General features: G+C 32.0%; 2 protein-coding genes across 9 annotated transcripts in view; one reads left to right on the forward strand and one right to left on the reverse strand.

Moving 5' to 3' along the window:
- The window catches only part of mura (murashka), a 34,793-nt gene extending 18,448 nt beyond the window's left edge, over positions 1-16,345 (forward strand). For 6 of the 8 annotated variants that reach the window (XM_070112095.1, XM_070112102.1, XM_036377367.2 and 3 more), the window contains 7 exons: positions 5,281-7,810; positions 7,882-8,319; positions 8,384-9,511; positions 9,612-9,784; positions 9,852-10,036; positions 11,219-11,331; positions 11,471-16,345. In XM_070112095.1, the coding sequence (XP_069968196.1) occupies positions 5,281-7,810; positions 7,882-8,319; positions 8,384-9,511; positions 9,612-9,784; positions 9,852-10,036; positions 11,219-11,331; positions 11,471-11,671 (4,768 nt within the window). In that variant the 3' untranslated portion in view covers positions 11,672-16,345. The remainder of the gene's footprint in view (positions 1-5,280; positions 7,811-7,881; positions 8,320-8,383; positions 9,512-9,611; positions 9,785-9,851; positions 10,037-11,218; positions 11,332-11,470) is intronic. The other 2 variants (XM_070112103.1, XM_070112105.1) reach the window with 2 other exon arrangements.
- A 910-nt stretch (positions 16,346-17,255) lies between these two features.
- On the reverse strand, positions 17,256-18,504 carry LOC106622412 (uncharacterized). Its single transcript, XM_014241572.3, has 2 exons — positions 18,084-18,504; positions 17,256-18,006 (listed from the first exon to the last, which is right to left on the reverse strand). The coding sequence occupies exons 1-2, from the start codon at positions 18,250-18,252 to the stop codon at positions 17,297-17,299; spliced, it is 879 nt and encodes a 292-aa protein (XP_014097047.3). The 5' UTR covers positions 18,253-18,504; the 3' UTR covers positions 17,256-17,296.
- Positions 18,505-18,934: the final 430 nt, after the last annotated feature.

Below are 18,934 nucleotides of genomic sequence, written 5' to 3' on the forward strand. Positions count from 1 at the left end.
GAACCTATACTCATTAAACGCATTATTACTGGTGACGAGACGTGGGTTTATAAATATGACATCGAAACTGTCTAATAATCTAGCGAATGGCGCTCCATAAATGAACCGAAGTCACTGAAGGCCATCCCAGCCGAGGCTTGTAACAAATGTATGGAAGAGTGGATTAAGCGTTGGCATGCTTCTATTGGCTTAAAAGCAAATTTTAAAGGCGATAATAAAGATCTGTATTAAAATATGTGAACGTGTAGTTTTTTCCAGTCCGGGTAAAAATTTAATCAGATCACAATTCTAGATTTCTTAATATCTATTTCTTGCCATTCTATAAATGAAAATATTGACAACATATAGCAACATGTTGCACAAGAATAATATATGGGATATTAGTATTTTTTGGCATTGTGTTCCGAACTGTTAAAAAGTCACCTACTAGTTCAAGATTTGCTGAACACGAGTATCTCAAAGGGAACGGTATTCACAAGGCACGTTGCTGAATGTAGAAGTACACAAATACAATACATTATATAAGTTCCATTTATTGGATTATTAATAACATTTTTTATAGCAGCGTCTATAGTGACATATTTTTCTCACTTTTTCAAGAGCAAACACTTTACTATGTATGTTTGTATGTATCAATATTCAACAAAAGTAACTACAAATAAATTTGCTGTTAAATTAGCAATTATCAAATAATTTCAGCTCTACTTGGGTATTCTCAACGTGCTTATTTATGTGTGTGTATGTATATCCATACACAAGCGAGCTTTTAATTTATTTTTCATCGCAAGAACTAAAAACACCAAACATTTCACCAAATAGAAGGAATGCGATGTCGTTTATACTCATAATGTTGATTTCACACAGCCATAATTAGAATTTTTTTTTACCATTTTTGTTATTATATACCATTGAAGTCTTTTGTTTTATGTATTGTGCGCACCCTCTGCTATATACAAACATACCATTCTATATACATATATGTATGTATATATGTATGCATATGTTATATATGTATGGTATGTATGGATGTAGAAACCTGGTCGAATTTACTTTCATAAAATTTCTTGTATTTATAAAAGAATGAATAAGAAAGAAGCATTGTGAACCAAAAAAATAAAAAAAAATTAACTTTTTTAATTAAAACAAAACGTTTACAAAATTTTCTCTTTTTCCAAATAGTTTGTAATAATATAAATAATTACTAATATACGCATTTTGTATTGTCGTATGTAGGTATCCATAGTGAAATACATATATACTATATTTATTATGGCATTTTCCGACTGAGCTCATTGATTGTTAATGAAATTTGCAAATTTACCTGTCTGAGAAATGTGTTTTATCATTAAATGTTTGTTGCTTTTACAGAGATGGCTAATTATGTACTATGTATGATTGATTGTTCATATTCCTTTTTATAGACACGCTATTTTCGTAGATTAACGGTACGTTTATGCCGACTATATATTGCCTATGGTTAAGTACAATATTTAAATATGTATGTTAAAAATGCAACAAATCGATTAGCTCAGGCTTACAAGTTTATTTGCATTTTGCACACTGCGGCTTTAAACTATTCCAAAGTAATTGTGTACTTTTCAAATATGTATGAAATTTTTTGTCAATTTCAGCAACATTGCAAAATATCAGTGTTCGGAAATATTCACTTACATTCGGACGAGAACACTCATTAAACTAATCTCCGCTATTACCCTACTGCACTCCTGTGAACTCCCTCACGCTCGTGAACCACGACGACGATGTGGATATGTTTTCTCGTATGCGACCATTCATAAATGAATATTTCCGAACTCTGTTAACTGCTCGTATATTGTATGCGAAATATTTCTCTAAACACCTACTCGTAATCAACTGTGTTTGTACGAAGTTACGTTAATTGTTCGCAAACCAAAACTTAAACACTTTAAATATATTTATATATATATGTATGTATATATAATGATTCTTTATAGATGTACATATAATTATATGCTATATTTTTTTATGAAGATCACGCTTTTTGTAAAAAAAAATATTAAATATTAGCACTCAAACGGGTAAAAGTTAATGGAAGCAAATCTCTAATGCTAACTATAATTTTTTACCTCTAAGTTTTGCAAACAAGAAAAACTGTAATATAACAACTGAACACGTATAAATTTAATACACCATTTATGAATGACGTTGTGTTTAATTTACATTTAGGAAATTTTTCAAATCGGATTTTATGTGCAAAATGTTCCATTTAGCTAGGAGATGCAGTATAAGTACATATGAACGTACTACTTAAGTACATATGCATGTACATTAGGGTATCTTTTATTTCTCAAGTTGATTTTTTTTTTTTGCAAACGCCCCATTTTTACTCTAAAAATAAGGAACCAACCTAAACAAGGTGTTTATTTTCAATTTAAACTTAGCCTAAAACATATTTCTCCCTCATGCATATAACATGGTATTTTTTGATGCATTAAAAAAATTAACCTACAATTTCAAGAAAAGGATATTCCAATATAAATTTTGCGGTCTACAAAAATGTTAGTTTTTCCATAGAAGCATTTGTTTAAAAGTTATTCGCAATTGAAGTTTTAAATCAATTTACTGAGCATTCGTAGAAGTTGCTTTATAAATTCTGTGTTGCTCATACGACATGGTGTACTGTATGAATGTTGAGTACATTTGATGCATAACTTTAACTGCGTATAACTTTTAAAGCAATGTTTTTATGAAAAAATTAATTTTTTTTAGAGCCAAAAATTCTGTATTCAAATATCCTATTTTCAAAGCTGTAGCTTTATTTGCTTCGAACATAAAATTTTAATGCAAAAGTTTTAAAAATCTCATGTTAAATACATGGTAAAAGTAAAATGATTCAGGCATAGTTTAAATTAAAAATAAAAAGTTTGTTTACTTTTGATTCTTTTTATTAGTGCGAAAACTGAAACTTTAAGGAGCGTTTACAAAAAAAAAATCAACTTGGAAAATAACTAACATTCTAATGTGTAGTTGAAAAATTATTAACAGGCACACATTTTTAAATGCGTTTATTAAATATAATTATGCCCTTGTATAATATAAATAGATTTAGTCGTTTAATTACATACAAAGATGGGTACCTACTTTTTAATATGTGTATATGTATAAATAGTATATAAGTTTTGCTTTCGTAGCTTTGGATTCTTGCAAATACGTATTTTAAATACCTAACACATTATATATTCTTATACTACATATGTATTGTATGTTTATGTAATATTTAATAAGTGTCCACGATTTAAGTTCTTTCAAAATAACAATTCATGGGCAAGCAGGTAATAGACAAAATCATTATCACTAACTATTTTTCGCATGATAATATTCACCGTTTGAGTTCAACTTTTACACTATTATTTGGTAGTTAAATAATAAGTATCAATCAGTAATTTTATTTCCTTGACTAATTTTGGCATTTTCAACGATGCAACACCGCTTGCTCTAGACTTAAATGTACTTGTAATGCCATTGTATTCCTAGAACCAGCTAAAGGGACAACCAATATCCAATATCGCCGCAGCATAATTTCTAGACGCACCGAAATGTGAAAATCTGCAGGATAAAGCCTAATAATACAAATTAAGTGTTAGGAAAAAGTCGTTGAAATATTAAGAGAATCGAGCCCTTTTTTAATCTAGTATTTTATATGAATTCTGCATATACAGTGTGTCCTAAAAATATTATTTATTTATTCCATTAGACCAATACAACGTTTGAAACGTTCAACCAGCGCATGAAGAGATTTTTTAAGTCACATATAGGAAAGTTCTTCAGCCTCTCGCTTACGGCCGCTTGAATGGCAATCATGTTGGTTTTAAGTTTTTGGGAATATAATATATAATATATACGGAAAGTGGTTGATGAGAGCAATCCGTTTTTTCATCAGAGACTCGTTCCCTTTTTTGTTTTTATAGTTTTTCGTAGTTTATCCCTCAGCCAATATTCTCGTAGTAAAATTTGCATTGATTCCAATCATTTCACGGACCCTTTCCACCCATTCACCACAATTACTAGCTTCTGGACGACCGCGACTTTGGTCGTCATTTCAAACCGCACGACTATTTTTAAAGCGTGAAAATCACGTATAAACTTAAGCACTTAATATTAGGTTCTAACTAAAACATTATAAATCCGGATGCATGCATAAATGACGGTTTAGAGCCATATATTGCGCTTCAACGCAAACAAAAAATATCTTGCAAATGAAATCAAGCATCGATTTGGCTTCCTAAGGTATGAGCAACGAGCATTGCCTGATCTATGTCTAAATACCTACAATATGTTCGACGCTTAACTTCAAATAGTTTACTATCCTTAACTTTTAGCCCCTGTATATTTAGAATGGATTCTGAATAGAAGTTTGAGCTTGTAAGCGATACTCACTTCTTCTAATAATTCTTATAATTATTTTTTTTTTATATATACATATATATATATATAAATATATACATACATATTTATTTATTTTGCCGATAATTCCATATGTTCTAATAATATTCGATTCAATGATTAATGAAAGTGAATTTTTATTAATGTTGTATTTATTTTACGAAGTATTTGAATTAATCCTTTTAGCAATGCATTGAAACTGCTTTACGAAGTCATTGGAAAATGAGAATGCAAGAATTCATTATTTCAAAACTTTTATCGATAGAGCTTTTAAACGAAACTGCAATTAGTTAAGAAGCCGTTAACGATAGTTTAAGCGTAGTGTGCATCAAATACAAGTAAATTTGTGTGACAATTTGCCTACATTTACTACATATTATAACATTATGTTATTGTTTCTTTGTGTGTAAATATTAATATTAATCAAACAATTTTCTATATATAAATATTGCATTTTGCCATTTAAAATATTATTATTTTTTCTTTTTTCGTTTTCTTTCTTCTTCATAAAATTAAAAAAAAAAAAAATATATATATATATATATATACCGAATTGAATACATATTTATATATGTGGCTGCAACATATATATACATATAACTATACATGTAAATGCATTAAATAACTATTATGGGTTGTGTTTTACTACCACCACTACCACCACTCTTACTACTACTACTACTACTACTACTACTATGTACCACTTCTATTACTACTACTGCATTGAATAACCAATTTTGAAAACCGAAATCTTATTAAATACGAAAACATGTGTTGACCTAACGCAAACTACTCCAACAATCGACAAATCTACCAAACGATAAACAAATTAATTAATAAATATTTAAATAAATCCAGCGATATACAAACATGTAATAATAAGAGTGGAAGTTGTCCTAATAATTGCCAAGGAAATTACTATAGCCACCACAACCAATACAACAACCACCATCACCACCTCAGTCACAATATTCACAATCATAATAATAACAACGATCATATCTCTCACCAATATTGTCATAATCAGCTTAGTCATATTAGTACCCATCATAAAAGTTGTTCTAATCATCACCATTATAATCATAATAGTACAAATGAAATCCACCAACAAGATCGTACACACAACCACAGTCAATATCAAGCGCAAGAGTATAAAACCCTGCAGTATAGCTACAGTGTCATTTCCTCTAGCTCTATAACCGATTCCACACCGATCTCTAGTTCTGCATCTGCTTCCACCTCGGAGCCAGCATTTGTCACTTCATCACCATCACTATCTTCTCCAGTTGCCGTGAACTCCACCACCAACAATTTTCTGCACCACCCCAATCACAATCCCAATCCACCCCCCTATTCACAATTTAAACATCTTTTAAATAATATTGCAATTTCATCCCGGTCGTCATCAAAATGTTTTGAACCTACACCAGAGACTTGTAAAATAAATGATCACTCAAAGATTACAAATGGGAAATTACATAGTCAGTTAACACCACTCCTGATTTCCCATCCATATAGCGCAATATCAGCTACTAAAACCATCTCGATATCCAAATCCCACTCTTCTAACAATTGTCTAGATCCGCATACCAATTCTCAAAATAAGAAAATTCCAAATCCAAACATTAATACATATATACAACCGCATCAAAGCCAAAGTCGAAGACATATTCATCAAAATCGACAACTATTCGGCACTCACGACTACAATCTAGGGTTGTCTCTAAATCATGATAGTCATGGTCATAATCATTACCACAATACATTAAATTTGAATAGTAAAAGTGACAATGATAGTAGCAATCATCAACAACATAATCAAAGTAAAAATCACCATCACAACTCGAGCAAAATCCCAACACACCAACATCACAACCTCAATCAGAATATACCGACTAACCTCCAATCCTACCTCCCGCTAACAAATACAAATATAATTGCCACACACACTACAAAGTCTACAACAACAACTGAAAATAGTAATTGTACTGATGATGTGAATGTAACTTCTTGTACTGACATAATTTCTCAACGTGAACCAACGTATCCACCATTATCTGCACCACGCCAACAAATGATGCAACAACTGGTGAATAACGCTCAAATACGCTGGCGGCGACCACAACGTCAACCCCAACAACATATGCCTCTAAAAACGGTAACAATGCCAACAATGGCAACAACAACGGCTACAACAACTACCACATCTGTCTCATCTTCGCAACAACAATCACTACACGATCCACTATCACGGCATCAATGCGCTGCGAGTACATCTTTAATGTCTTCCCGATGTCTACCGACAACCGCTACAACAACATCAACGACAATTACATCCAAACGATTAATATTAAATGAAAATAATCAAAATTACAATAATAAAAAAATAATAATATCAAAAACGAATGTACCTGACACAACGATGACAACAACATCAATCGTCACATCGATCTCACCAACGACGACGATGTCAACAATATCTGTAACTTCAACTTCACTTTCCACGGTAACTTCAAAACCGTCAATCATTCAAAAACCACGCAACTCCGATTTCATTCGAAACCCGCCCATTTCCGATTTCATTTCCACGCTTTCTAATTGTACTCCTTCCAACTGTATATCTACTCGACCTTCATCTTTTGTGCCAATTTTTTCCAACGATCCTTCTTCTACTACTACTGGAATGTCTACGATCGCATTGGAAACATCGTATGCTGTCGATTTTGAATCTTCCACCGGCATGGTATCGGCGCCCGTTAACAAAATAAATTCATATAACGAAAACAATAACAAAAATATCAATAATATTTCTAAACGCAACCAAAATATACAAAATGAAAATAATAAAACACATTCAAAATTCTTAAATGATTACAATGATAATAATATCAGTGGCAGCAGTAGCAACAACAACATTAACGGCAACAATAACAACTATCACCAGCAATTCAATAATATGAGCATGGGTCAGCAATCTCATTTGCGACATATTCGCTTTACCAATAATGGGCGTGGCATGGATAATGGCAGTAATCATAATGAATTTAATATGAATAGCAACAACAATTATCGACGAGGAGGCGGAAACCAAAGCAACAATAATAGTGGTAATAGTATCCCGATGATCCATCGTCACAATAATGAATATTATGGCAACAATCATCACAATTATCAACACCATCAGTATAATGAACATAGTCGGCGACACAATATCATTAATAGCAGCAGCAGCAGCAATAGCAACAGCAACAACAACAATAACAATAGCAATAGCAGTAATGCATCTAACTCAGGATTATTTGATAGAAATCATAATAATAGCAATAATAACAATAACAATGTCAATGTAAATCTGCATGGCAATAGTGTTAGCGGCAACAACAGTGTGGTGAGTAGCGTGTGGTGCGCGTAATTAATATATTCCACTTTCAAGTGTATTTATTGCTTAAATTCTTACAGCAGTTTGATGGCCCTAGTAGTAACAATCATTCCCGAATTGCTGACTTTCACGCGGACAATCGCACAGATCGTGGTAGCATAGCCGATGTTAGTAGTAATGGTTCTGGCAGTCAGTTTGGCTACACTACGGGAAGAAATAGTCATAATTATGGACGCAATGGCCACCAAAATAGCAGTTCCGGTAATTACAGTTACCATCACTATCATCACTATAGCAATAATGGACCATCAACATCAGCATTAGTGAGTAGTGTATCCAACCTTTTAGATGGGCCAAGTGGCTCATCTGGAATTATGGGATCTACTTCTTCACTAAGCAGTGGCCCCCATGGACTAAAATCAGATAGTCCATCGCGAAAGAGGCGGCGCATATCTGGACGCATGCCTAGCCAGTCACCACCAGCGATATGGGAACAAAGACGTTCCCCTCGAAATCAAGTAGACTTTCATTTAGTTAAATATTTTTAGTCATATTAAATTCAACTGATCAATTTTCTTTTAGGGGCAACAGGGAAGTCCTCCGATACGCCGTCCCCGTTTGCATGATTCTGGGTCATCTCATCATAATCGCGGCCATCATGTCAGTAACAGTAGTATTTCTGGTAATAGTATCAACAATACTAATGCCAACAATGTTATTGGAAACCATTTGCAAAGTTATCACCAGCCACAACATTCAATACAACCTACGCCATATTACCTCCGACAGCACATGCCACCACCACCCGCTCTTCCACAACAGCAACAACAGCAGCAGCAACCACAACCATTACCGCCAACGCATCATCAAACACAATCTTTACCACAACCACAGCCACAAATCCAGCAACGTTCACCATGGGAGCATTCACTATCTGCTGCTGCAGTCTTACCTAGTTCAAATCCAGCGCCGGTGGCCGTGAACGCTTACATGCAGCAAACTCCTCCTCCACCACAGTCGCCTGGCCATCATCATCAAACATCTTTAGTGGGAGCGCCACCGCCACCACCACCTTTGATGTTGGACATCAATCAGGTTCCTGTTAGTCTTCCTTTACGACACGCCGAGCCAATTTGGGCCTCAATCTGCACTTATCCAGCACCACCACCTCAAGCTAGAATAGCACCTTGTCATCTGCATGGTATTTATACACAACCGTTCACAGCTCAAGCATGCAATACACATCCCAGTGCTCAATTCACACAAGGCCCAGCAGGTTTTGCAGCAACCAGCGGCGCTCCAATACAAATGCCGCAACCACAACAGGTGCAGGTTAGTGCAGCTGCAGCTGCACAGCAACAACACACGCAACAGGCTGCTGCCCTTATGGCAGCCGCTTCAGTCGCCGCTGCCAACTACCAACATGCTCAATTTACCCAACAACAACGTACTGAGGCAGCAGCAGCAGCAGCCGCTGCAGTAGCGGGTCTTTCCCTCGAACAAGCCGGCGTCCATCATCTAGATGCACATCAAGGACACCAAGCTGCTATATCCACTTCTCCGGCACATCACAATCAATTGCAAGCCACACCAATTCATATAACCTCCATGTCAGCGGTTGCAGCTGCAGCTGCACATCACCTGCGTACTACCGCAACAGCAGCGGTACAAATGTCTGCGGCACCACAACCGATTTTGCTTTCCGCAGAGGTAAACAATTTCTATAACTATGTTCCTTTCTCGGACTTCCGTAGTCCGAAGTCAACATTTCATAAATTTTGATTCCTGTTTTTTTTTTTGTTGTTCGCAGAGACGTGTTTTTCCGCCACATCGTCGTATTACCCGCTTCTGGCCGTCAAATCATCCGCATGGACCACACAGGCATATGCTTTCACCACCGACTCTGGCTCCACACCAAGCGACTCCTGTACAAATTCAGACAACAACTGGAATCATTAATCCGGGCTTCTTACTTAATTTCCTGTAAATATACATTCCGACGCTGTTTTCATCATCTCGAATGACATATTTTTTATCTTTTTCCGTGCAGCGCCATGTTCCCTCTCTCACCTTATAATCAACATGAACTAAACTCACCAGATTCAAACGAGACGGAGAATTACGAAGCATTGTTAAGTTTGGCAGAGCGTTTGGGTGAAGCTAAGCCACGTGGCTTGGCGCGAAATGAAATCGATCAGTTGCCAAGCTATAAGTATAATCCAGATACACACAGTGGTGAGTAGCATCTTCTTTTCTAATGTCTTCTTAAATATCATAAAATATGTAAAACATACATATATACGAAGTCGTTTTTTGTACGTTGATATCTAAATATTGTTATACAAGTAGATATATTGTGACATCTGACCATATTTTATGTCTTCGCATTGTGCATTAAATCATGTCGAGAGGTTAACGTTTAAAAATATAATATTAGTACTTAAACATTACGTAATAATGATAGAAAAAATTCGAACTAAATCAAATTTTTAAATAGGATCTCAATATATCCATGGTCAATATAATTGTCAATCCTTAGTCTATATTGTCATCATCCTCGGTTTAATTTCGAAGTAACCTAATCGAAATGTAAATAGCCACAATATTGATGTTGTGGAATGGCCCGCTGAAGCGCCAGACCTGAATCCAATTGAATTCACCACGTTAAGAAAGGCTCACAAAAATGTAAAATCCATCATTTCTGAACATACCGTTATCAAGACGCCGCCCTCTATGTTAATATTATATACGACCTCGAGTGCGCTGAAGTTATCAAAAATAAGAATACTTCATCATCCAAACAAAACAAGACTACACGTTAACTTCGGTTGCACCGAAACTATAATATGCATCACAAGTACAAAAGATTCCTTCCAAGAACTATCCTATAGTGACTCGATCAAATAATTTTTTTGAAGATTGTATAATTCTCTAAAATAATAATCCATACAAAATTTCGTGAATATAGAAAGTACTTGTATATGCTTTAGTAGTCCGATATCAGCCGTTCTGACAAAGAATCAGCTTCTTGGTGAGAAAAGGACGGGTTTAAAATTTCCGATCGATATCTCATAAACGGACATGGCTAAATCGACTCAGCTCGTCAAACTTAAAATACCCTGTTTAGGGTATAGAAATTAGGTTTTTCAAAATTTCACACTAGGTGTGCCCCTTAAAGTTAAAATTTTTCAAAGTTCTTTGTTTCTTTATTCGACCGGACATGTCGGATCTACCACAATAATTTTAAAAATAACGAGCTTTAAACATATACAATATCTGAAGAGGTTTGATCTTAACATTAATATTTATATATTTATTTAAAAATACGTTTTTGTTTTTAATTACTGTAAAGTTTCATTTGATGATTTTATTGATTTAACATGTTCACTATTTTTAACGAATTGTTGCCGTTCGCAGGTGATCAAACATCTTGCGTCGTTTGCATGTGCGACTTTGAGTTGAGGCAAGTGCTCCGTGTGCTACCTTGTTCACATGAATTCCATGCAAAGTGTGTAGACAAATGGCTAAGGGTAAGTAAAATATATAAAACAAAACTCAAAAATTCAGCAGCCACTTTTCCACCATATCTGCAAAGTTTCATTTTTAATATTGTCTGAAAAGTTGTTTACATATTGCTTAATATTTTCCTTTATATGTATCTATGTATAGTCAAATCGAACCTGTCCGATTTGTCGGGGAAATGCCTCTGACTACTTCGAAAATTCAGAACAACAACAGCAGCAACAAACTCAACAAACACAGTCTCAAATGCAACCACAACCTTCAACGCAACAACAATCTCAAACTCCGGCAACTACAACGCAAACTGGGACCGGGCAACAGCAGACACAAGCAACACAGGCACATTAAATGAAACGATATAATGGGTATGGAAAGTAAAATAATAGAGTATGGAAAATAAATACATATGTACCAAATATTGTAATGTAACAGTAAATGATTTTATTATAAACATAAAATCATAAAAGTCAGGCACTCTTCTAACGTCCACGTCCAATAGATATATTTGTACTTCTTCGTGTTTCCAGTGAAACCACCTTTAAGCTAGAAATTTACTACAAACTTAGTGAAAAATATAAGGTATCTAAAAGTAGCGACATACACACGCCATTTAAATTGATAGCTCCTAAAGGCACATATATACACATATGTATGTATGTATTTAATAAATTGTTGTTAAGAATACCAAGTAAAAGGAAAACACACTAAAGCGCAAATTTCGAACTAAAGGTAAAAGTGGATTAATATATATTCTATATAATGGAATGCAATTAGACATTTACATACATACGTACATAGATATATCACATTGTTCTTCAGGCATTGAGTGTATGGACAAATTTTGTTTTTATAAATAACATTTCTCTAGTAGTTTAGTTATGTATGTAGGTGTGCATGTCTATTAATGTAACAAATTTCGTACACAATTTGTAAGCTTCTAGTTGTGGCTAATGTTATATATGACAAAGAAATAAATAAATCGAAATTCAAGTTATATGGCAAGTTGCTTTGTTTGGATAGAGTTTATACTATTCCGGTACACTAATTATGCATTACTTGCTGAATCTTTTCGACAGAATCTTCTCAATAAACTTTTTCCTGATCTTCAACTACTGTCCCAAAAATAATAGCAAACTATTTGATATGATAAAATTAAAAATATTGTGTCGTAAAATTATTATTTTTTTACTTACAACCAATAATTTCAATTTAATGCATGTACAATTTCTTCTTACAATGTTAGTATATGAATGTATGTATGTGTATGTATACTGCACTATTTGATAATAAATGTTGTACTGTTAGACTTAAGTTAAGCAAAAGCTTAGTGTAATAATTTTCCATAGACAGAGACACCAACCAGTTCCAGGCTGTTTAGACGTAAATAATAAACATACACCATAATTGTAGACGGAAATGTTTTGTATACATCTATCTACATATGTTTAACAAATGAAAAAAGTTAATTGCCTTCAAACTACAACGAATATGTAACGTTTTCAAGTAGCTATTATTGAAATATTGACTAAAGACAAAATCAAGCAGTGCAGATGCTGTAACGCTGTAACTAAATATGTTACATAGTGAGTATTCACATACATGCATTCTAAATGTATGAAAAGCACAATACACGTAAAACAAAACACCAAAGTCCAGCCGAAAGCATAGTCACATTTCTTCGAATTTGCCAACAACAATATTTTAGCACCCACTAAACTGCATAATGTAACCGAAGCGAACCTCTAAAATTTACTTTATTAGCAATTATTCAGAAATGTATGTATTTAAATGGTGTAATATTTAAAAATGTAGAAATTTTTAGTGTACTTGTCTTCCTTTTTCTAGGAAAGCTAATTAAATTAACAAAAAACAAAAAACTTTATAAGCATACATTTGTTTCCGTATCTTTGTATGTTTGTGTGTGTGAATGTCAATTTGGACAACATAAATGAAATACACGCTAATCCCGTTATATTTGTAAGAGCTTCCATTACTGAAATCACGCTAAATTACACATGTGAGTTTACATGGAGACCCTAAAAAATCAAAACGTTCATTATAAAAATTACAACCAGTTTTCGTGAATTGCTATATATCATCGTATGTATATAAAATATATAAAATGCGACGACTGCTATTCAATAGTAAAAAGTTTTAAACACAGTCTGCTTTGATTTCATTATGAATACGTTTTTACTTAGAGGTTTAGATTAGAATACCACTTAGTGCTTACCATGCAGTTTTACATACATAAAAACGTTTATGTATATCATTAAGGCACGCTTTAAAAATCCGTTGTGTTCTTTAAATAAATGTGAGCAATTAATATATAATACATGTAGGTTTACGATATATGTGAACATGCATAGATTTATCTTGAAGTAGACTATACCATAAATACATATAAGCAACAAATAATGTCAAAATTATAACAATGTATTTCAAACAATGTTTATGTGATTTGTAATATTAAAAAATGCATATATATGTACATACATAAATATATTATAATTGCTGTGAGCGCGTATGTAGATGGAAAAATAAAAATACTAATTAATCGATATGTTCTGAAAGTAATCAATAAAATACAACAAAAAATTTTAATTGTCAAGTGTATTCATATTTTCAGCACAGCTGGAGAAATGTAACCATATGTGTGTAAAAAAATATAAAGAGTTAAATAAATATCAAATATGTACATATAATAAATACAAATACATTCACACCTATACTCGTATAAAAAATAATGTTGCATTAGTGCGCGTTAAAAATATGAAATTGATTCCTGCCCTCCATTTGCATATTTAACGCAAAACAACATACATATGTAATTGACATAAAAATAAATTTCTATTAAATAAGTAATATACGAATGCAATTATGTTGTTTAGAAGAAACTAAGACAAAAGAAAATCAAAAAATACACCTCTGCTTATTAGCTACCAAAATCCGTTTCCATTTATCCACAATACATTTCTATAGCTATTCGAAAAATAATTAATTCGAAATGACGCGACTATTCCATTAATTATCTATGTTGAATATAAAATGCAAGCGACGGGAGAAGATTCGTAAATATTTAACGTCAAAGTTCAATACTTTTTAATTTTTAAAATAACTTGATAAGTTTCCAACGTAGCAACGTAGCGTAGAAGTTTCCGCGTACGACTAAGCGAGTGGTGGAATAAAACGACGGAACTCTGCACTAAAAAAATTCATTGAACATTTCTTTAATAGCGATCAATCTTAAGCTAGCAAAGTCAAAACTCCGGATATTTTCAACACGAGAAAACACTCCTCTGAAATATGCATTAATATTTTAAACGCTCACACTACACAAAGAAGTAAATTATCCGCCAATCATCTAGTACCAAATTAGAAGTGCCACATTATTATAATTTTTTTTTTATGTATTTTAACTATGAAGTATGCATTTCTCAATTTCGAAATTGAAAGTTGACGTTTCTATTTGGGTAGCATAGTTTTGGCACATACATATTTCAATAAACTTATTAAACTACGATGTCACTAATATCTCATTTGACGTCATAAATGAGAAGATATTGCTATAACACGGTTGAAATATTAAAAACATTATTATTCCGTTAAATTTTCAGTTGGAGATACATATATATGTTGGATATTTTGTATTCTTGTAGTTCAATTTGTATATGCCTACTGATTTTTCATTATATATTACACATTATACATTAGTTTCGCTTAAACTTTAAGGGCATTCATTTCATTGGGTTATTATTGTAAAGTGGATAAACTATAGCACAATATGCATTCGTTAAAATAAATGATTTCAAAATGACGTACTTGTATAAAACATATGAACTTGTGCACAGATGATAAACTTATAGATTTCTGAAAATGCACGTATTTATCTTCATAAATAACACTTTTATAAAAATACCGCCATATTGCGCATTTTCAAGATTTTTCAAATCACCAATATATATTTCCCAAATACTAATAAGTACTATTATATACATATATGTACGAAATCAAGCGTAATTACCACAGTAATACTAAAAACGATTATATTATTAAGTACTTTTTGCTTATGTTGATTATGAGACGTAAATACAAGTATAAATATGTACTAAATGGTTTATTGAAATAGAATTATCACATGACTGTATTGTATATAGAATATTCATGGTTATCTTTTATACTTGCACAAATATATGGTACTAATTATATGTAAACCCTTAATTATAAGTATAAGAAAAGTATTGAGAAATTAATAGTGCTTGTTTGTGCAGATAAATATTATTTAAAAAGACATTAAAGTTAAATTAAGTTTTACATATGTGTATATCAATTTGTAATTAACAGACATAATTAGCTTTCAGTAAAACATATTAACGTGTATACATATTGTTATAAGTTTCTTTGACATTGATTATTAGCATCATTTGATCGATATTTGAATTGTTTCCTAATAAAAAAAATTTGTGTTTCATTATAAAAAGTAAACCTTTTCAATTGAATTGAACAGGAACGAAAAGTCATAATATTATATAAAATTCCGCTGTGATGTATGTTATATGAAAGCAAGCAAAAGTAATAAAATAGTTCACGAGTCACTTTGAAATACATTCTTATATATCGTAGATTCCTTAATAAACTAAAATTACAAACAAATATAATAATGCAACTACACAAAATTAAATTCAAAGAAAGATCAATAAATCCATGTTCATGTGGACCATATACTTATTACAAAAAATTACAAAATGTGAAATATATTTGCTTCAAAATGGATAAACTTTTAAGCATACATATATCAGCTACCTTGCAAAAATAAAATAAACTATTCTATGTATCCTTTATATTTACAATTCGATAGAATTTCAAAACTTAACATACTGTACTGAAATTATTCCTACAACGCAAAAATTTTCAGTTTTTGTTACAATTTCGGAATTAAAGTAAATATTAATGTGTTTATGGCAATGACAAAATATATAAATTAATAAATAAAACTTTGTGCTAGCATTACAAGAAGGTGAATATTTGTTCGCTTATTTTCACTTGATTAAAATATTTCTAACGTTGAATCAAAATTAAAAAATGCATGGCCAACTGTTCATGTAAGTATGGAATCCATAGGTCGCGGTGCATACCTCAAAACTAATCTAATCTAATCTAAAGTATGGAATCCACAAAATATATACATACATATGTACTATACAAGGTATATTTGTATTAAATACTACTATAATAAACTATTCAATATAGTCAAAATATTATTTACAAATAAAGGTGAAAACGTTATTGCCGGTATCAGAATCCAAGGGATTGCACTTTAGGTTTAATTTTGAAAATTACTCATAAATATTTATCAATGAAAAATCAAAAAATTGATTTTCCATATGATATTTTACTGAAAATTAATATATATATATATATATATATAAATTTTGAGCATAAGCTTATATATAGCAATATATTTTTTTTTTGTTAGTTATTTTTACTTTTTACATGATTGAGATATAAACTATCTCTTTTAAGTTAGATCAAATTAGACAATGTGTTAAATTTTACTAAAATCGCTTCACGAGCTTAGGGTTACATATATACATAGGTAAGTTTTACATATATACATTGATATGTTTTGTTGTGAGTTAAAAGGCCAAGGTAAACAATGTTTTGTGTCTCCTCCATACGTTGTGTGCAATACGATTTCGCATTTATTTTTGTTTTACAATTGTATTGTGTTACATATCTAAAAAATTTTATATTGATACCTTAGCCTTTCGATACTTATGTAATTTAATAAAAATTGCGTTGACCAAAAGATTATTTGCCAACCTTAACTGCGTTGAGTACCCACACATCTAATAAGTATTCATTCGTATTTAGGGTATCAATGCTAAATTTCTTGCATTTATCTAATGCTAATTTGAAAACCATAAATATGTATGTTAGTATCAAACACAATATTTTATTTAATTCTATATTTTATGTTGTTGTATTATGCAAATAAGTCTTTTCGTTGTCATTTTGTTGTGCTAATTCTTCTCGCATTATCAATTTAGCAACGGCAAATTTTATAATAGATTGTCTTCGAGGTGTGAGTTTCTTGATGCTACTGGCGTATCCAAGAAATGTCAGATCTATGCCGTCAAAATTTCTTCCCTCCAAAGGGTCTAAGTATTTTTCATCGTGTATTGATATTATGCTTTTTGTAGTTGAATTATGGAGAATTTCTTCATTATCCGGGTCATTCATTAATCCATCCCAATCACCAGATGTGTTTCCATAATCCGATACTGCACTAGCAATGGCTTGATAAGTTTCATCATCGACTTCATCGAGTTCGCCTTTAATTTGGTTACTTGGACTCTCCATCTTATTGAGCCGTGAGCTTTTAACATACACTTCTTGACTTATATCTACATTTGTTCGGTTTTTAAAATTATTTTTTACTATGTGTGTTTGGTAGTCATTCATTCTTTTGTCATAATTTCGTTTTTTCGCTTTTTTTTGAAATGTACTTTGATCATCATCGGTACTATCATTGTGTAACATAAATGTTTTAAAAAAATCCATCTGCTCTGACCAACGCCATGATTGATAGCGGGCTTCAAATCTATTGCTTGTTCTAAAACTACGAAGATATTTGGAATAACAATCTTTTAGTGTTCTCCATCTTTTCTTCGTATCATCAACTGAAAAACAATTTTTAGAATATGTTTTTTTGCATATTAAAATTATATTTTATATATGTATGAAATAAAAGAAGCACCTTTAATTCCTAAATTTGTGGGTAGCCGATTAGTAAGTGCTATCCATGCTTCTTCCTTTTCGATCTTGTCCTTTGCTCGCATTACTTTTCTGTCATATAAAACCGGGAAATGTTTAATTCCTTCGATTAACTTTTCAGTAAATATTATCATTTCAGAAGCATCCAACATTCTGCTATACTTTAAATTCTTTTAGAAAATTCATAAAATTTCCTAGCAAACTATTAAAGCATCTACGATTCAAGTTTGAGTATTTATAAACAAACAAACAACATGTCAAAAAGAGAGAACTTCCTTAATGTTGCCATTACATCTTCTTAAGAATGTGTTTCATATGTCTTATCTTATTCATATAAGAAATAAGCATGATTTAATCATGGAAATAAGCTGCTTTCACGTAATTCTTTTCTGTCATATTGATGATTTGCAATAACTGTTTTCATTGAGATCAAAACACGTTATGCATGGTCTTTTTTCTATCAGGGATTCTAAAAAATTTAGGTAAATTCAGAGCAAATAGATCTTGTAACACTCGAATCCGGAATCATCGGAATCACAACCTTGTCAAAGAATTTTCTGGGTATTCCGACTATTAGCATACTTTTAATGCCTTGTTTGCCTTCAGTTTTATAAAATATTATAATGCTACTACCATAGACTCTTAACTAATTATTCTTTAGCCGTGTAGTGTTAAAAGTTATTATTAATGATTGGTGCAACCCTGTTGATTTAGAAGAGGTGAAATCAAAATAGCTGTACTCCTTATTCGTTTACAAAAACAAAACAAAGCCAGAATTGTATGTGCTAAAAAGAGACAAAGGTAGAGGCTTCTGCTGGCATTGCACAAAGAAAA

The sequence above is a fragment of the Bactrocera oleae genome, chromosome 2 (assembly GCF_042242935.1).
Source record: "Bactrocera oleae isolate idBacOlea1 chromosome 2, idBacOlea1, whole genome shotgun sequence".
In the NCBI taxonomy this organism is placed as follows: domain Eukaryota; kingdom Metazoa; phylum Arthropoda; class Insecta; order Diptera; family Tephritidae; genus Bactrocera; species Bactrocera oleae.

Bases quoted from the DNA above. Each gene is read 5' to 3' on its own strand.
- LOC106622412 (XM_014241572.3), bottom strand. From the start codon at position 18,252: ATGTTGGATGCTTCTGAAATGATAATATTTACTGAAAAGTTAATCGAA. The intron at 18,007-18,083 runs GTGCTTCTTTTA...ATTGTTTTTCAG, and splicing joins CACAAATTTAGGAATTAAAG to TTGATGATACGAAGAAAAGA.